This window comes from Sceloporus undulatus, chromosome 3 (genome assembly GCF_019175285.1).
Source record: "Sceloporus undulatus isolate JIND9_A2432 ecotype Alabama chromosome 3, SceUnd_v1.1, whole genome shotgun sequence".
Lineage (NCBI taxonomy): Eukaryota > Metazoa > Chordata > Lepidosauria > Squamata > Phrynosomatidae > Sceloporus > Sceloporus undulatus.
This window is the reverse complement of record NC_056524.1, coordinates 201,851,527-201,871,589: the sequence shown is the minus strand read 5'-3', so window position 1 is coordinate 201,871,589 and position 20,063 is coordinate 201,851,527. Positions and strand designations below refer to the sequence as shown.

General features: G+C 38.8%; 2 protein-coding genes across 18 annotated transcripts in view; one reads left to right on the top strand and one right to left on the bottom strand.

Moving 5' to 3' along the window:
- The window catches only part of HABP2 (hyaluronan binding protein 2), a 46,029-nt gene extending 33,019 nt beyond the window's left edge, over window positions 1-13,010 (top strand). For 11 of the 14 annotated variants that reach the window (XM_042459116.1, XM_042459115.1, XM_042459111.1 and 8 more), the window contains 5 exons: window positions 325-467; window positions 2,095-2,229; window positions 2,352-2,402; window positions 10,068-10,213; window positions 12,148-13,010. In XM_042459116.1, coding sequence (XP_042315050.1) covers window positions 325-467; window positions 2,095-2,229; window positions 2,352-2,402; window positions 10,068-10,213; window positions 12,148-12,315 — 643 coding nt within the window. In that variant the 3' untranslated portion in view covers window positions 12,316-13,010. The remainder of the gene's footprint in view (window positions 1-324; window positions 468-2,094; window positions 2,230-2,351; window positions 2,403-10,067; window positions 10,214-12,147) is intronic. The other 3 variants (XM_042459105.1, XM_042459104.1, XM_042459110.1) reach the window with 2 other exon arrangements.
- A 4,616-nt stretch (window positions 13,011-17,626) lies between these two features.
- LOC121925217 (nebulin related anchoring protein) overlaps window positions 17,627-20,063 on the bottom strand; it is a 77,854-nt gene continuing 75,417 nt past the window's right edge. For all 4 annotated transcript variants that reach the window (XM_042457069.1, XM_042457071.1, XM_042457070.1 and 1 more), the window contains 3 exons: window positions 19,158-19,469; window positions 18,487-18,639; window positions 17,627-18,088 (listed from right to left, as the gene is read on the bottom strand). In XM_042457069.1, the coding sequence (XP_042313003.1) occupies window positions 17,987-18,088; window positions 18,487-18,639; window positions 19,158-19,469 (567 nt within the window). In that variant the 3' untranslated portion in view covers window positions 17,627-17,986. The remainder of the gene's footprint in view (window positions 18,089-18,486; window positions 18,640-19,157; window positions 19,470-20,063) is intronic.

Below are 20,063 nucleotides of genomic sequence, written 5' to 3'. Positions count from 1 at the left end.
TGTAATAATAATAATAATAATAATAATAATAATAATAATAATAATAATAATAATAATAATAATAATAAATTATTTATATCCTGCCCCTTTGAGGTAATTCGGGGCGACTAACAGTAATAAAATACAATACATTATACATCAAAATCTACTTCCCTCCTCCCCTTAAAAAGTTATTAAATCAATTATAATTAAAACCAACAAATTAAAACAACATCAACACATACACATTATTACAAAACAAAACAAGACAAAGCAGTAAACTGCGGTAGCATTCTACTTAAATTATTTGGCTACAGTATGTGTTTTGTATTTTCCTGTTAACAGAACAGAAGCACGTGTCCTCCAAGTGGCCCTTGGAAAACAAGATCTCCACAGCAAAGAGCATCATGAACAGATATTTGATGTAGAAAAGATAATTAAACATGGACACTATACGGAACGGGAGGACATCCCATATAACGACATTGGCAAGTTTATGATTTTATGGCATGTGTTGTTTAGTCTTCCACACCATTGCCAATGAGGAGGAAAGAACCAAAGGCTAAATTGCAGGGAGAAAATATTGTTGTGTTAGGCAGTGGACAAAGAATTCAAGGAGATGGGAAATGTCATCAAAAGTTTTAACGGATTTGTTTAAAATTTTCTAAAAGCTCATCCTGTTGTTTTATTTAAAAAAAACAAAATAATCCAAGTCTTTTAAGGATGATTTTGCTGATTTAAGCATTATCGGTCTTAGAAAAAATGGTTTGGATATGATCTAGAGAAGCCTACAGAAGTTTAGCTCTAACCCTCTTCAGTCAGTGCAGCTTAACAGAGCTTAGGTTTGATTAAGTGAGCCTCTTCGTATGATAGACAATATATCTTGTTGGCTGTTGAGTTGACTTAGCTGAGAAAATTAGTTAGACTTTTTGTTAATGTTGTGCCTTCTTGCTAGTCAGTTCAGAATAATCTCTTCATCATCATCAGGTACTTTGTCACCAACTCTGTATCTTCACTATGGTTTCCAGGTGTCCCATACTCTATTGGACTTCCCCGGTTTGGGGCTTGAAGTCCAGCCCATATTGGGGACACATGAGATGCCCTAAATCCTGTATTTTTGTATATGTTGAGAATGGGTGCCAGTCACACTCGCACCCAGGCCAACTCCTGAACATTTGAGACACATTAAAATGGTCTTATGTGCCAAATACTGGGGAGCCATCTGCTGGATCTCAGCTGGTGTGGTGCTACCTTTCTTCCTCCTTTCCAGCCAGAAAAACAGAACAGCCCTAAATTGTGTCTCAGGTGCTCTTTTCCTAGCCATATGTAGCACCTGGAGTAGGAGGAGTGGGTGCCAGGTGCATTCACATCAGATGGATCCCAGTTTGAGGGCATTTTAGTCTCTACCAAATGCTCTGGGATTGATCTGATATAAACGCTGTATGAGCCCGCTTTTGGAAAGATCAGAAGCCAAAGTTGCTCACAGACCATGCATTTAACATGAAACTAAAAAGCTTAAGACATCATCTATCTGTTCTATTTGTGGCTGGCATCCAGTCTTCCTACTTACTTTAAGTTCTACAGGTTGCTAAGGGAGGAGAATGGAGAATGGTCTATATAAGCCACCTCATGCCTAAGGAAAGGAGGGCCTCTCACAAGATTTCCAGGCTTCTTGGTGAATTCTCACAAGGGGCCATCTTCTCATAAGATTTGCGATGGGATTTATATAGACCTTCCTCATATGTACTAGCCAGTCTTTGAATAAGAAAACTCTGGTGATCCTATTCACCATCACAGAGGAAAATGTTAGAAATGATATGAGGTATAGAAACAGCATAAAATGAAAGAGTCCAGCTCTCATGTTGTAGCCTTTAGTTGGTTCCTGTCCATCCCCTCAAAATTGACAAAAGCAAGAATCATGGAGTAGTCTATAATGTGCAATTTGCTGGTCTGATTCTGAAAAAGTAAAAGAAAAATAAACACCAACCTGTTAAAGAAATGCAGCGGTCTCACATACACAAGTATTCAAATTGCACTTATTGCTTCCCTGATACAATTCAGAATAAATATGTCAATAATACTGCCTCCAAATATTGTCTTCCATTTTCCCTACAGCTTTGCTAAAGCTGAAACCAACAGATGGCCACTGTGCAGTGGAAACAAAATATGTCAAACCAGTATGTTTACCTGATTCAACATTTCCTGACAATACTGAGTGCTACATATCTGGTTGGGGAGAGACAGAAACAAGTGAGTTACTGATGGGTACTGTGTGGGATTATATTCACTACAATGAACATTTAACCTTGTTAATTTTAGGTGAATATGGTGTTATTTCCATTATGCTTAATAATAATATTGTTTATTTATAGCCTGCTTTTCCAAGGAGATCAAAGCGGGTTACAACAGCTTTCTGGTATCTGGTAAGAGTAGTGTGCTATATTTAATCCAATCATTTAATCATTTTTCTCTAGCATAATTGCTTCATAATATATTTGTCACATCATAAATAACAAATCAATATTTTTGCAGATGTTTCCCCTGAAATCAAAACAAGAGAATCTTTAAAATCTATGTGTTCTACATTAGAATGAAGAAAAATGCAGTTTTTAGGCCGTGCTGGGATTAGCTAGGAATGTTTAGCCGAAATATATTTCCTATTTGGTATCTGTATTTGAAGAAACTAATAGCACATACTGGTGTGGACAAGTGCTGTTTAGCCGGAGTGAATCACAAACCTTCTTTCTTCTCCACCCTGTTTCCAGAGCGGGTCTTCAAAAAGTGTTACAGACCTAATTAAACTTTCAGTTTCTCTACAAAAGAGACAGGCATGGTCATTATCTGTTTGTTCATTTTATTTATATTTTAAAGCTGTCTCTTAAGGATTTTTTTTTAAAAAAAATCCAAATAAGTTCTGTTGTTAAAGAACAAGGCAAACCCACCATCCACCCCCAAATATGGACATGGCACTGTAGCTTAATTATTTCTGGGATCCTTTAGTTAAACCAGTAATGTAGATTTTAGTTGGAATTCATCTGGGGACATAAGTCTGTGGGAAGTAGAATTGAGCAGTTTTACAACATCTGTATTCAGCAAGGGGCTGATGTTACATTACTGCATAGCAGAGCCAGCAAATTTACTTCTGCACATTGAGACCAATGTACAACATGACTGATGCACAACAGGACCAATTCACATTGGGACAGTGGCTAGAGAGTGCCAATTCACATCGGTAGAGCCCAGTACCTCTTGACAGTGTCCCATTACTCAACTTTGAAATTTACTAAAAGAGATCCTTAGCATCTCTGCAACATAGCTAAGCAAGCATATTGTTACAAAGTGTAGATAGCGATAGAGAATTCCAGCCATTACTTCCACTGTTCATGCTCTTTGCCTTAATTTGCCCTTTAATCTTAGTACTTTATCACATAGCTTTAAAAAGTGACTTACCACTGCCAAACTGAATTCTAATTCGGGCTGCATCCGGATACTATCACACTCATTTTGCACCAACACCACATGGTGAGTGCAGCCTGAGTAACTTCTTGCCAGAATCTGAGCTCAGCCAACCTCCTTTCAAAGCCAGGAGCTTCCCAGCTTTGCAAATCAGCTGGCTGAGCTTGGATCCTAGCTTATTTGGGCTGCACCTGGCCAGTGGTGTTTGAGGCAAAACACGTGTGATAGTATCCAGATGCAGCCCAAGTTAGAATTCAGTTTGGCAGTGGTAACTCGCTTTTTAAAGCTGTGCAAGTACAATAGAGTCCTAGAACATGGTTGGGCATAGTATAACACCCCCCTCCAGGTTGTTTTAGAAGATGCCAACCTCTACAGACTTCTCAGACTGTTTTTATCCAAACCTCCTCCCCAGATGCTGCCTCTTCCAAAATCCCCCAGGAGCTGCAATTCTTCTTTTAAACACATTGCAGGACCCCATTTAATGTCAAACACAGAAATATACTATTTCCTTTTTCAAAACCAGTGGACTTACTGCTACTTTAGTGTTTTGTAGTTGTTGTTTTTTGCTTGTATAAATTGCCACATTTGTGGCAATTCATACAGCCCCTGAAAGATCTCAGTGGAACCTCCGCCCCCAATCTGCTGCAGATACCCACTTGTGGGTAATAAGCTCACCTAAAATAATGTGTACTGCAGTAGTGGAAGCCAGTGTGATGTAGTAGTTCAAATGGTAGAATAGAACTGCAGAAGACCAGGGTTCAAATCACAAATCATCCATGGAAACAAAATGGCTGACATTGGGCAAGTCACATTCTCTTAGCTTTCCAATAAGGCAATGCAAACATCATATGAATAAATTGTGTCAAGAAAACACCATGATGGGTACACTTTGAGGTTGCTTTAAGTCAAAAATAATTTGAAGGCACATAACAACAATAAATGTATACTGGACTTCTCTATCAAGCTCCATGCATCTGATGAAGTAGCCCATAGTGTACCACACTGCAAGTGTGATTCTTTATGGTGTCACAGGTCTATTTTTCTGTTACACCTGTTTTCACCTAAATTATGATGAGAGTTCTCTGAGAGTAATGTCATAGGCTGACGTGCAAGAATATTTTCATCTCAATTAGATACTGCCTTCCTTTAAGGATCTATTCTTCTGGAAGTATAAAGATATCCACTTTAGCCTGTACTCATTTAAAACAAACGACTGATGATATTTTGCTAGTTTTCAAAATTCCTGGTTGTATGAAATGTGACTAATTTTACAGCTTTTAAAGATAAGAAAGGACTCTAAGAACTGGTTTTGAGAACACGGACAGGTGAGGGCAAAGCCAACTACCATTCATTATTTGTGCAGAACAAGTCAATTGGCGGACAGAAGCTGCAGATTACAAAACTCTAAATATATCCCTTACATTTCAACATGAATGTATTTTACTATATGGATGAGGAGAGGAATAAACTTTGCTGAAAATTTGGATGTGGCAATCTGAGTAAAAATAAGAAGTAATATTTAGGTCAAATCTTCCTGCAAATTCCTCATCCCTATTTCTGTCACATGCCACTCATCATCTTGATTTAATTCAAAGAATCAAAACAAAGTGAATGAGTCTATATGCTCCCATTTATGGATTCAGAGCCATAACTAGGAAAGAAACGCAGGAACTGTGACAGTATTTTCCAGCCTATTGGTTTGGATAAGTTTTTGATAAGCAGCATCTGGATTTTTGGATGCATATTGAAACTGAACTGCCAAATCTATTCAAGTTCAGCTAAGCCTCTGTGACATACTGTGAGTTCCTTGGAAGGAAGAAATCATTCTTGTGCTTAAAATAAGATAATGAGAGCTTTCTTTTTTTAAAAAAATGCATTTTTCAATTTTTAGTTAATGAGCTGCTGTAAAACTGCAGGTGGACAATACGTCAGTCATGTTCCCAAAAGTACTCTCATGTTTTATGAGCAATATAATCCAATATGAAGTGTATACATCTTTTGATATAATTCATATTGAAAGTAACAAGCATCTGGTATGCAGATTTTGTAGATTATGTGTTGGTGATATGAGTTAATAAAACATAATTCTTGCATGACACAGTCACTTTTAAAAACTAGCACACTCAAACCTACCTATTTTGTCCAAAAGAAAGTGGCTGGTCTGTTTTGATGCTGCAACATTTAAGCATTTTGTTTATCTCCTGCTCTTTCTCAAGAGTCTGGGGTTAGTTGCAAAACCTCACATACAACACAGGAATTAATTTAAACAGGAAGTTAATATGCCAAAGGCATCCCAGTGAGTTTCATAGCTGATCACAACTTTGAAATTAACAAACATATTGTATCACATTGGCTGTCTGATGCCAAAAAAGGCTGGGTCAACAGTGGGGAAGATCCTAGAAATTCGGAGGGGGGTAGTAGAAATCATTAATGAAAGGACTCCTTGAAGACACAGAAGGCTTGTTCTTTTGGAGAGATGCTCTTTGGGATTCATCCCATTTCCCTTATATCATAGATCTTGATGCATTTTATGATGGTTCAAGTGACATGGCCTTGGTAGTTTCACAACCTTTTGAGCCATGCAACACTTACATTGTAACATTTGCATACCACAGATGTAACAAAAATATGTTTCAGTAGATAGGGGTGTGCATCATCTTTAACCCTGTATCCCATCCCATGAAGGCCAAACGAACACCCCTGATGCAACCATCATTCAAAATAGAGCATATTACAATATACATCTTCAGTATATTTAACTGCAAAGCCAAACTGCAGCTTTAAAAACTTCCTAATCATTATTGCTTCCTAGAAATAAAAATTAAATTTTATTGTATATTTTGTTCACCATTCGGCACAGGCATGACTGAAATGCAGATATGAATAATTCTTGTATCATTTGTATATTATTTGGTGCATCCATTCCACCAGGAGTTTGGATCCAATAATAATATAGTCTGATCAGCTTATTTTGCAACAGGAACTTTCAGGTCAATATGGGATAAGTTCATTTCTGGGACAAGGAGATGGCATAGTTTTTCCTGAGTGTCCTCTCCTAGCTGAGGCACTTAAACAGACCTCTTGGAGGAAAACCTGTTAAGAATTCAATTGAATTTGGGCTATGCTGTTGCAGCAATGATGCAAAGAAATAATATTTTATGCCATTTCATCCATATAGTATTTGAACTGTTATGGTTGAACTGTTGTATCAAAGATGGATGAAAATGTGGAAGAGGAACTCAGCTGCTTGTTATGGCACTTTGCTAAACATTGTGGGTAAAGTTCTTCACATCTGCTTTGACTTGGATTCCATGTTCAAAGCAGGATCTAACAAGGAGATATCCAACATTTCATCACACAGTGTGTCCCCCCCTCATTTCCATGCATCAGAGCATGCAACCACAACAACATAACCTGGTGCATCCATTCTGTCATGAATGTATGTTTGGGTCCAGTAATCATATAGTCACACAACTTGGGCAGCATCTGGTATTGCAGTTCTGCTGCTGACAGATGATATTGCTCTCTCAAATCTCCAGTAAGTATGGTCATACTTGTTGTATAGGTGAAATAAGCTATCTTCTTTTAGATTCACATCTACAGCTGTACGCTAAATGGAACTTCCTGCCCTCCACTAGCCACAAAATGGCTATAGGAATACATTCTGGTGCTTGGAGAGCATTATGACTTGTAGGATTCCACCTACATATTCACCAATATCCAAATAAAACGCAACCATTTACTTCTTTACATATATATCAGAGAGGTTGCTGATATTTTTAAAATTTAACATTAAAAATAACCATACACATATTTATCTATATATCTAACAACGTGTGTACATAAACAATAACAAAACTATAAACATTTTTGTACAATATTCAACTAGAATCTTCTCCACCTAAACCAAAGGGTTACCGGTTCTCCCTTCTAAACAGAATACCCTTCAGTTTCAGTTTATCAGTCAGAAAAATGTGGAAGTTGTTGACATTTTGAGCTGGTGCCCAGAGATAATAATGGGGTGGATCAGGACTACTAAACTGAGACTTAATCCAAACAAGACAAAAAAAAAAAAAAAGACCTGGTCAGAAGCAAGACTGACTTGGTATAAAAATTCCATCTGCCCTAGTTGCCCTAAAAAAATCAAGTTACCCTAGAAATTCAAGCTTGGGGTGCAACAGGCTCACCTGGGTGTTCAGGTAATATCTGTAGGAACAGAACAAAAAAACTGGAAAACACGTATTTACAGTCCCACATAACACACAAATCATTTCTTAAAACATAATTTCTTTAAAAACCAAATAGCATCTACTATGAACAAAGTGGGCACTCTGAATATTAGAAGGAATAGACTAGGACTACCAATGGGCTTCTATTTATGGATTTTTGAAGTAATATCATACTTAGAATGTCCACTTTTTTGAGAGTGCAAACTGCAACTCCAGAATTCTCTGATAATAATGTGCTCCTTTAAGTGAGCACCATGAGCATTCTTGCCAATAGACTGGATTGCAAAAGAAGTGTCTTCTTGGTGCTGCAAATGGACGTTAAAATTCCTTGGACTTTGAGAATCTCCCAGTCACCGCATGGCCAAAAAGATAATAGGTATGTATGTAAGCCCAAGGGCAGGGAACCGTCTAATTAAAAAGATTGTATGTACAGCACTGTGTAAATTTACAGCGCTTCATAAATAAAGGTTAATAATAATAATAATGTATATGATAATATAGATAATAGATATTATTTTATTTTTAAGAAATTATGTTTTAAGAGATGATTTATGTCATGTCCTGATACCCATAACTATAATAAATGTACTTTTATTTATTTTACAGTTAGCCCCAGAAGAAGGCCAATTTGTGACAAGGGTTTTTTAAGACAATAAAGTTTGTGGACTATCAAGAGCATGTGGGATCTCGTTTCTTTTAACTCTTCAACAGGTGGTGCCTATAGCCAGGAACACCATTACCTAGTTTAGGCTAGTGCACATATTGCATCCATTCCTGACATCGCAAAAGTAAAACATGGCATAGTTCCACAAAAGTATTGCTATGTTCCCTAAATGGTCTTACCTTTGAGCAGTCTCTGGAAATTATAGTTGGCCAGTCATCTTTTAGCAAGCATTCAGGGGGCAGCTGTGTAGGCCATTTAGTAAATTCAAACAAAAAATCCACCAAACAGTGATACCTTTATTGGCCAACCAAAATGCATAATATACATGTTGCAAGCTTTCAAAGCTCCACTGGCTTCTTCATCAGGCAAGTTGTTGCAACCCAAAAAGGAGAAAAAAATTGAAGATGTTAGTCCAACACCTGTATTTTGCTGTTATTATTCTCAGTTCAGATTATATGGAGTGGTGTCTCTTGGAGGGTGGCACCTACTCTTTTTGGCCATGTGGTGACTGGGAGATTCTCAAAGTCCAAGGAATTTTAACGTCCATTTGCAGCACCAAGAAGACACTTCTTTTGCAATCCAGTCTATTGGCAAGAATGCTCACGGTGCTCACTTAAAGGATCACATTATTATTTCCTTACCGTGTTTTCACTGGTCACCAATATGTTTCTGGCCATAATTCAAAGTATAAATAATGACTTTTAAAGCCATTAAATGGGTTTGTTCTAGGATACCTTAGTGACTGCTTTCTTCCACACTGGCCTGCCTTTATCCTAATATTAGATGGCAAACCCTTCCCATGATGGAGGCAAAGTTATGAGGACAAGAGAAAGGAGCTAATAGTGATTATACCAAAATCCTGTACGCTGCTTTTTGCCTCTTAGACCTCTTTTTTATTCAGGAAAGCTTTTTGCTTTTATGTATAGTTTTATTTATATTATTTATATATTATTTGTTTAAAATATTCATATCTTTAGTTTCAATATACACAGGATCATAGAACTTGATCTCAGGGTATCATACAATGAAATCAACTTGAACAATTAAAAGCAATTGAGTAACGTTTAAAAAACAATTTAAACAGCCTAAAATTTATTTATGTATTAAGCAGCAGTCAACTATTTAACAGAACAGTTTGACAGCTGGAAACATTATCTGTTTGCATTCCATTTTGAAATAATATTCTATTTCATTGCTTTTAATTTCTGTGAGCAGCCCTGAGTGAAATGTAAACACTAGTATAGTATGATATCAATTTTTAATAAATAAATAATAGCTTTAGCCAAGACAGATCCAAGTTCTAAAGGGGATGAAGGCAAAATTCTATTGATAAATCTCATTTGTACAAAATTTGTCCTTCACTGATCTAATGAATCAAAAGTATCTCTTAATGAACATAAGGTGACCACCGTCCATTTTGATTCACTATTACTATTGAAAGTCAAACAGGCCAGAATCTTTCTGCATCAATCTGCAGGTTGCAAATCTAACAAAATGCAGATTTTCAATGGCAAAATTTCATTGAGATACCTATGTTGCTAGATTTTCTCCTGTTTATTTCCAAATTCTACTTTTTAATGATTCAGGCAAAACTTTTGTTAAATTTTAAACCTTAAACAGATAATAATATTTTGGGCCCCACAAAAATTCTGTGATCCTGTATATATTGAAAACAAAGGGTTAGCAGTGGGAAGATGAGAAGTAAGATTTTCTTTATTTTTCTGGGATTTAACTTGCAGGTGAATCATCTCATCAGCTGTTAGATGCCAGAGTAAAGCTGATTTCCCAGATGCGGTGTAACGCACCAAGTGCATATAATAACAGACTGGATGAAAGCATGCTTTGTGCAGGAAATCTTCAGAGAACAAGAGCTGATACTTGTCAGGTCTGTTGCTTTTTCGGTATTTGAACACTAATTTCTCTTTTAACAAAATGTAAATAGGGTATGCAGAGTAATGTCTGGCAGGGTACTACATATGTATCTGCTTCTTGTATCAGATACATTACAACAACCTCCTTCCTTTCAACATGATGCGAGAGGCATGTCCTTCAAACTAACAGCAGCTCTTCTGGTGACAGGCAAGCCTATGGGGGACTTAGAAGTTGAATTGGTATAAACCATGGAAACATGGGAGAGTTGTCATTCAACAAGGGCTTCTCCTGATATATCTTATTAACATTATCCTCAATCTCCATTTCCCCCCCCCCCAAAGCATCCACCTTAATGTTTCTTATCTCCACATGTAGGTTCTTTTCATGTTATGCTGACATAATCTGTATTATTGAATTGGTGCTTTATATCCTTATTGATCAGAACTCTTTATCAAAGTAGTTCAAGGCAGCTTATGAATGAAATCACATAAACCTAGAACACTATAAGATATAAAAAACCATCCCTTTCACTAAATAAATCTGTTGCAGCAAAAACATTAAAGGAGTTAGTGCTGTGCTTCTATGCTTCTACGAAAAAAGTTTTGGATTTTGGATTTCCAGATAAGGAATATATATTATTTATTTATTTAGGTATTTATATCCCGCCCTTCAGCCCTAATGGCTCTCAGAGCGGCTTACAATAATATTTTTAATCAGACAGTTCCCTGCCCTCAGGCTTACAATCTAAAAGACACGACACAAAAGGATACTCAACCTGTATGTCTCAAGAAGGTGTTTGGGATGCATTTTGGATCTGGATATTTAAGTTTAACAAGACAGTCAAGGAAGTAAGATTTATTCTTTGAGCAACATGGAAACTGCTTCCCCTCTTTCCATGTTTCTTGGATGAACATAAACTCATTATACTTCCTACTACTTCCCTGCATTATCTTCTAAAACACGTATACCTGTACTCACGTATCATTATGATGGATGTCCTCCTCCTACTAAAAACAAGTACTACAATCCTACACATATTCCTCAAAAGTAAATCATATTGCATTCAATTGGGCTTGTGTCTCAAGCAGTTGGATATATAGTAGTGAAGTGGGAGTAAAGGGATAAAATGGCAGAAAAAGTGAATGAAGAAGGGAGTTTATTCCACCAATTTCTGGACAGACCACAAATGACTTAGGTGCATTATAGACTGCCCCTTTGGGGCAGCCTGTACCCGCCCCTTTCCCCGACAGTTTGGGGCCTCAGGTACCACGGCGGCAGCCCTGAAGCCCCGATCCGCTACTTTTCCAGGCTGCGGGAAGCGGCAAAAGGCTTCAAGCCCCAAGGACACCCCAACAGTGGCAGGGAAAGGAGAAAGGGCTGCTCGGCCCCTTTCTCTTTTGTGATGCTGGCGCAGCCGTGTAAAGGCTGCACCAGCACCACAAACCCAGGAAGGAGCTCCGTTTCGGAGCTCCTTCCTGCGTGGTGGAAAGGGCGCCACAGGCATCCTTCCGTGGCGCCAGGATGTCACATCTGCGCCACCCCATTTGGAGGCGGTGCAATAGTGACGTCCTAATGGCGGCGCCCATGTAGAATGGGCGCTGCCATTTTGTACGTTCTGTGTACGTACTAGGGTCAGGGACATCTGAAAGAGACGCCCCTGGGCAACCCTAGTACGTACACAGTACGTACTAAAAGACCCTTCTGGAAAGGGCCTTAGTCTCCTTTTTGATATACTGTAACATTTTCAGTATTCTTTTATTGTTTTAAATTACAAATTACCATGGGTGCTTTGACACTGTAAAGGTACATACTAAATCTATCATCTTTCTATTTTATCATGTAAATAAAAAATTATGACTGATTCTAAATCTTCTGACTGAACAATCAGATTTTATTGCTAGTTAAAATTTGTTACTGAAATTAAATGCTTTGTTTTATTTTTACTAGGGAGATTCAGGAGGTCCTCTAACCTGTGTAAAAAATGGATCTTATTATCTCTATGGAATTGTGAGCTGGGGAGACCAATGTGGATTAAAAAACAAACCAGGAGTTTATACCCGTGTGACGAGATTTCTCAATTGGATCCGTACAAAAATTCAACAAGAGTCCAATTAAAAAAAACTTTTTAGAAAAAAAGGAAGGGGAACATGATACATCTTCTGCAAAATATCAGGAATACAAAGGATTTCTCCATACTCTTTTTAAACACCAAAACAGCAATCCTATACTCACTTTGGAGTAAGTCCCAATGAACTCAGTAGTATTTATGTCTGGGAAGACATGTAAAGGATTGCACTGTAAGAATGCATTATATCCACTTACCTGAGAGCAATCCTGCTGAATTGAATTGAACTTACAGTTCAGTAAGCATAATAATCTTGTGGTGTAACACAATTTATATAGTTTTTATGCCTCTTGTATTGTAATTTTACTTTTGCTGTTATATGGCATTTGCCTTTTTACAACATATATACAGTACACCCTGGTGTTCTTTATGAATGAAGGATGGGTTATAAACTTTAAAAATAATTAGAATAAATAAAATTTCCAAAACAGATGCAAAGCACTATAAATTTCAGATTTCACCGAATAATTCAAAATATTCTATGCTTTCCTCAAAATATAATATCTATTGCCTTGTTTTAGGATTTAATGTTTTGCCTTCGTTTACACAAGAGCATGTGACCATACTGTCTACATTAGAAGCAATGAAGAAAACACTTGCTTATTTGTTGTTTTTATCTTTTAGTGACAAACTTCACATACATTGTATTCTCCCAAATAAAATAAAAAAAGATTAATTCGTCTGACAGACTAGCCCACTGTACTCTGAGTGAACTAGCTAAAAACTGAGATTTGAACCTAGATCTTGGCTGGAGGATTCTAAGAGCTGTAGCCCCAAAACTAAGTTGTCGATGTTCTGCCAAAATCTACTACTTTAGCTACAAAAAACAATATTGTCTCTCTTTCACAGTTTCTCTGACTCAGTCTAATCTGTTTACTCAGTGTCATCCTCTAATGACAGAATACCCGCTTTACAGTCTCACACTCTTTCCTCCACACACACTTACCATAGAATCATAAGAGACCGCAAGGGCCATCCAGTCCAACCCCCTGCCATGCAGGAACTCTCAATTAAAGCATCCCCAACAGATGGCCATCCAGCCTCTGTTTAAAGACTTCCAAGGAGGGAAACTACACTACACTCCGAGGGAGAGTGTTCCACTGTCGAACAGCCTTTACTGTCAGGAAGTTCCTCCTAATGTTGAGGTGGAATCTCTTTTCCTGTAGCTTGCATACATTGTTCCGGGTCCTGTTCTCTGGAGCAGCAGAAAACAAGCTTGCTCCCTCCTCAGTATGACATTTCTTCAAATGTTTAAACAGGGCTATCATATCACCTCTTAAGCATCTCTTCTTCAAGCTAAACATACCCAACATGGAGATACACTCCAAGGAAGTGTGTTCCACTGTCGAACAGCCTTTACTGTCAGGAAGTTCCTCCTAATGTTGAGGTGGAATCTCTTTTCCTGTAGCTTGCATACATTGTTCCGGGTCCTGTTCTCTGGAGCAGCAGAAAACAAGCTTGCTCCCTCCTCAGTATGACATTTCTTCAAATGTTTAAACAGGGCTATCATATCACCTCTTAAGCATCTCTTCTTCAAGCTAAACATACCCAACATGGAGATACACTCCAAGGAAGTGTGTTCCACTGTCGAACAGCCTTTACTGTCAGGAAGTTCCTCCTAATGTTGAGGTGGAATCTCTTTTCCTGTAGCTTGCATACATTGTTCCGGGTCCTGTTCTCTGGAGCAGCAGAAAACAAGCTTGCTCCCTCCTCAGTATGACATTTCTTCAAATGTTTAAACAGGGCTATCATATCACCTCTTAAGCATCTCTTCTTCAAGCTAAACATACCCAACATGGAGATACACTCCAAGGAAGTGTGTTCCACTGTCGAACAGCCTTTACTGTCAGGAAGTTCCTCCTAATGTTGAGGTGGAATCTCTTTTCCTGTAGCTTGCATACATTGTTCCGGGTCCTGTTCTCTGGAGCAGCAGAAAACAAGCTTGCTCCCTCCTCAGTATGACATTTCTTCAAATGTTTAAACAGGGCTATCATATCACCTCTTAAGCATCTCTTCTTCAAGCTAAACATACCCAACATGGAGATACACTCCAAGGAAGTGTGTTCCACTGTCGAACAGCCTTTACTGTCAGGAAGTTCCTCCTAATGTTGAGGTGGAATCTCTTTTCCTGTAGCTTGCATACATTGTTCCGGGTCCTGTTCTCTGGAGCAGCAGAAAACAAGCTTGCTCCCTCCTCAGTATGACATTTCTTCAAATGTTTAAACAGGGCTATCATATCACCTCTTAAGCATCTCTTCTTCAAGCTAAACATACCCAACATGGAGATACACTCCAAGGAAGTGTGTTCCACTGTCGAACAGCCTTTACTGTCAGGAAGTTCCTCCTAATGTTGAGGTGGAATCTCTTTTCCTGTAGCTTGCATACATTGTTCCGGGTCCTGTTCTCTGGAGCAGCAGAAAACAAGCTTGCTCCCTCCTCAGTATGACATTTCTTCAAATGTTTAAACAGGGCTATCATATCACCTCTTAAGCATCTCTTCTTCAAGCTAAACATACCCAACATGGAGATACACTCCAAGGAAGTGTGTTCCACTGTCGAACAGCCTTTACTGTCAGGAAGTTCCTCCTAATGTTGAGGTGGAATCTCTTTTCCTGTAGCTTGCATACATTGTTCCGGGTCCTGTTCTCTGGAGCAGCAGAAAACAAGCTTGCTCCCTCCTCAGTATGACATTTCTTCAAATGTTTAAACAGGGCTATCATATCACCTCTTAAGCATCTCTTCTTCAAGCTAAACATACCCAACATGGAGATACACTCCAAGGAAGTGTGTTCCACTGTCGAACAGCCTTTACTGTCAGGAAGTTCCTCCTAATGTTGAGGTGGAATCTCTTTTCCTGTAGCTTGCATACATTGTTCCGGGTCCTGTTCTCTGGAGCAGCAGAAAACAAGCTTGCTCCCTCCTCAGTATGACATTTCTTCAAATGTTTAAACAGGGCTATCATATCACCTCTTAAGCATCTCTTCTTCAAGCTAAACATACCCAACATGGAGATACACTCCAAGGAAGTGTGTTCCACTGTCGAACAGCCTTTACTGTCAGGAAGTTCCTCCTAATGTTGAGGTGGAATCTCTTTTCCTGTAGCTTGCATACATTGTTCCGGGTCCTGTTCTCTGGAGCAGCAGAAAACAAGCTTGCTCCCTCCTCAGTATGACATTTCTTCAAATGTTTAAACAGGGCTATCATATCACCTCTTAAGCATCTCTTCTTCAAGCTAAACATACCCAACATGGAGATACACTCCAAGGAAGTGTGTTCCACTGTCGAACAGCCTTTACTGTCAGGAAGTTCCTCCTAATGTTGAGGTGGAATCTCTTTTCCTGTAGCTTGCATACATTGTTCCGGGTCCTGTTCTCTGGAGCAGCAGAAAACAAGCTTGCTCCCTCCTCAGTATGACATTTCTTCAAATGTTTAAACAGGGCTATCATATCACCTCTTAAGCATCTCTTCTTCAAGCTAAACATACCCAACATGGAGATACACTCCAAGGAAGTGTGTTCCACTGTCGAACAGCCTTTACTGTCAGGAAGTTCCTCCTAATGTTGAGGTGGAATCTCTTTTCCTGTAGCTTGCATACATTGTTCCGGGTCCTGTTCTCTGGAGCAGCAGAAAACAAGCTTGCTCCCTCCTCAGTATGACATTTCTTCAAATGTTTAAACAGGGCTATCATATCACCTCTTAAGCATCTCTTCTTCAAGCTAAACATACCCAACATGGAGATACACTCCAAGGAAGTGTGTTCCACTGTCGAACAGCCTTTACTGTCAGGAAGTTCCTCCTAATGTTGAGGTGGAATCTCTTTTCCTGTAGCTTGCATACATTGTTCCGGGTCCTGTTCTCTGGAGCAGCAGAAAACAAGCTTGCTCCCTCCTCAGTATGACATTTCTTCAAATGTTTAAACAGGGCTATCATATCACCTCTTAAGCATCTCTTCTTCAAGCTAAACATACCCAACATGGAGATACACTCCAAGGAAGTGTGTTCCACTGTCGAACAGCCTTTACTGTCAGGAAGTTCCTCCTAATGTTGAGGTGGAATCTCTTTTCCTGTAGCTTGCATACATTGTTCCGGGTCCTGTTCTCTGGAGCAGCAGAAAACAAGCTTGCTCCCTCCTCAGTATGACATTTCTTCAAATGTTTAAACAGGGCTATCATATCACCTCTTAAGCATCTCTTCTTCAAGCTAAACATACCCAACATGGAGATACACTCCAAGGAAGTGTGTTCCACTGTCGAACAGCCTTTACTGTCAGGAAGTTCCTCCTAATGTTGAGGTGGAATCTCTTTTCCTGTAGCTTGCATACATTGTTCCGGGTCCTGTTCTCTGGAGCAGCAGAAAACAAGCTTGCTCCCTCCTCAGTATGACATTTCTTCAAATGTTTAAACAGGGCTATCATATCACCTCTTAAGCATCTCTTCTTCAAGCTAAACATACCCAACATGGAGATACACTCCAAGGAAGTGTGTTCCACTGTCGAACAGCCTTTACTGTCAGGAAGTTCCTCCTAATGTTGAGGTGGAATCTCTTTTCCTGTAGCTTGCATACATTGTTCCGGGTCCTGTTCTCTGGAGCAGCAGAAAACAAGCTTGCTCCCTCCTCAGTATGACATTTCTTCAAATGTTTAAACAGGGCTATCATATCACCTCTTAAGCATCTCTTCTTCAAGCTAAACATACCCAACATGGAGATACACTCCAAGGAAGTGTGTTCCACTGTCGAACAGCCTTTACTGTCAGGAAGTTCCTCCTAATGTTGAGGTGGAATCTCTTTTCCTGTAGCTTGCATACATTGTTCCGGGTCCTGTTCTCTGGAGCAGCAGAAAACAAGCTTGCTCCCTCCTCAGTATGACATTTCTTCAAATGTTTAAACAGGGCTATCATATCACCTCTTAAGCATCTCTTCTTCAAGCTAAACATACCCAACATGGAGATACACTCCAAGGAAGTGTGTTCCACTGTCGAACAGCCTTTACTGTCAGGAAGTTCCTCCTAATGTTGAGGTGGAATCTCTTTTCCTGTAGCTTGCATGCATTGTTCCGGGTCCTGTTCCCTGCAGCAGCAGAAAACAAGCTTGTTCCCTCCTCAGTATGACTTCCCTTCAAATATTTAAACAGGGCTATCTTATCACCTCTTAACCTGAAGAACATTTTAAAGAGTCTGATCAACCCTCCCCCCCCTTTTTTTTTTTGAATGTTCAACTGGAAAGAAATACAGAAAATGAAAGAAAGCTGAAGTTCATCATTTGTTTGTGCCTATAAACGTAGAAACTTTCTGTACATGGAAAGATGCTCCACAGATTTATTTTCAATACAAATAATTTTACTTCAGCAAATCATGATTCATTCATTTTTAGTAAGCTGAGCCTGCCAGTCATCTAATATAAATCTCAATTCCCAATATAATAAATACTAAGTTGCATGATACATACATGTAAAATAACTTACTGTACCCATGCAAAAATACAGAGATCAATATCAAATTACTTGTGTAGGGTTAGTCCTCCCCCCCCCCCAACTTTTTAATAAGTAAAAGAGACTTTTGATGTCATCCTATATTCTACTGAGGGAGTCCGAACAGCTACATAACCTGCAGAGCAAGCTGAAAAACATATGTGTTTTGCTCTGACAGATGCCTGCGTTTCAGTTCATTTCTTAATTAGTTGCATTTTTCTCCGCTTCACTTGCAGAATCTCTGATGCATCAGGGTTGATTCTGACTTGCTGGGATCTTTCTCTTGTTGTCTGTTCCTGCCAATCAAAATAGATTCCAAATATCAGCTATTAATAAATGCTAATGCACAATTCCCATTTACAAAAACTGGGATTAGAAATACTTCACCTGGTATTTTGAACACCAAAAACAAAACCAGCTAACAAAACACTAGTCTAAAGCATTCTTTTTCTGCTTGGTTGCTGTTGACAGATTGTAGTATACTAGGAAAAATCCTGAGCCCTTGAATAAACATTACTAATAATGGTATCTGCATTTTCCTTTATGAGTTTGTGTTTTCCTGAGCTGCCTGTACACTGCTGGCATATATGACATAGTAAGGGCCTCAGGAAGTGTAGAGATAACTACTCCATCATGCATTGAGGTTCTGTATCCTGCATGCTTAAGAAAAAAAGTGATTTCTTCATTCACTTACAGTGTCCAATTCATACTTGTCCAAAGTTTCTTGAGGTTCCAGTTCCTGGGCATAGCCTAGCTCAGCAGCCCTTCTAGCCATTTCAACTTTGTAAGAACCTGGAGGAGTCCAGCCAATGCCTTTGATCCAGTTCAAATCGGATTTGTACTTGACCTTCAAAACAGATTTAGAATTAACTGCAAAATTCTTTCCAGAATTATATACCTCACACTCTTCAAATCAAATGGAAGACACGTTGTATACAACAGCATCTTGAATTTTTATTTCCCTTGCTGGGAAAAAGATGACTTACTACTTTCAAAACCTATGGATTCTGTAATACCAGAAGAAAACCATTTCAAAGCAAAATGAGTATTCTGAGTATTCTGCATGTTCACTTTTATGTCAATACATACGTATTTGTTGTTACAAGAAAATAGTCACCAGAATAAAAAGATTGCAGTCCTTTACTAGCATTTTTCACTTTGTTAAAGTAAGCCTACACTGTTTCGTTCTACCAGCTTTTAAAACCTTTTAATCTTAACACTTTCAGACTAACTTTATGCAAAATTGGTTACTTTGTAGATGTTGTGGGAACAGACTTTGGGTCTGAATATTTTTGATAGAGAGTAAATGCAGCCTTGACTCTAATCCTGGAATGAGGTTCTAGCCTAAAGATGAAAGCTACTTACATCACTCTGCAGTGTGGATGCTTTCTTGGCATGCTTCAGATTCAGTTGATCTGGGTCACAGGTATACTGATGCAGGTGCTGCCTGTAGTTGACATCACTGATCAGCTGCTGACTTTTCTTTGCATGGATAAATCCTGGTTGATCAAGTTGACTTTTGAAATGTGCTCTGTTTCTGACAAAATCCCTCTTGTACTGGTTGTCACTCTGGAGGTAGCCCATCTTGAGGAAGTGGGTCATTTTGGGATCATCACTCACATTGCGAAATCCAATTTGGTGACCTCTGTCCCTCAAGAAGGCCTCTTTGTATCTGAACTGTAGAATATTGAGACAAAGGAAGCCTGAGTCCCATATGGAAAAATCCCATCCTACTTATTTCATTGTGTATCTATGCACCCACTGCAGTTGATGTGTGGATACTGAACTTTGTGAAACTAAGGTACTGCCTTATATACTCAGGAAGGATAGATTTCTACCTCACAATGAAATAAAATTTCCAGATCTGTAGAATATACATACACCATAACATTGCTGATAGCATACTAAGCACATTATTTTTCGGGACAGGAATCTAGTACTGGCTGAAGGGGAGGTCCTCTATAAAGTGTCCAGAGCTCTACTGGCACATAACCAGGACCCATGGGAGATGAGGTTTATCAACGTGTTTTCTCACAACACTTCTTGTTTGTTTGTTTTCTTTAATTTTTCCTCCCATTAAAACAAATGGGAGGAAAGATACTTACAACAGCCCAAGGCTTCAAGGGTGGAGGGCAGATCCAAAACTACTCATGCCTCTCTTTGAAAATGCCCCATTTCAGTATCTACTACTGCCAACAAAACTGACATCCATGGAGCTATTTGTGTATGTGATTGTAGATTCAAGTATGGATGCTATTTCCAGATCAGTGA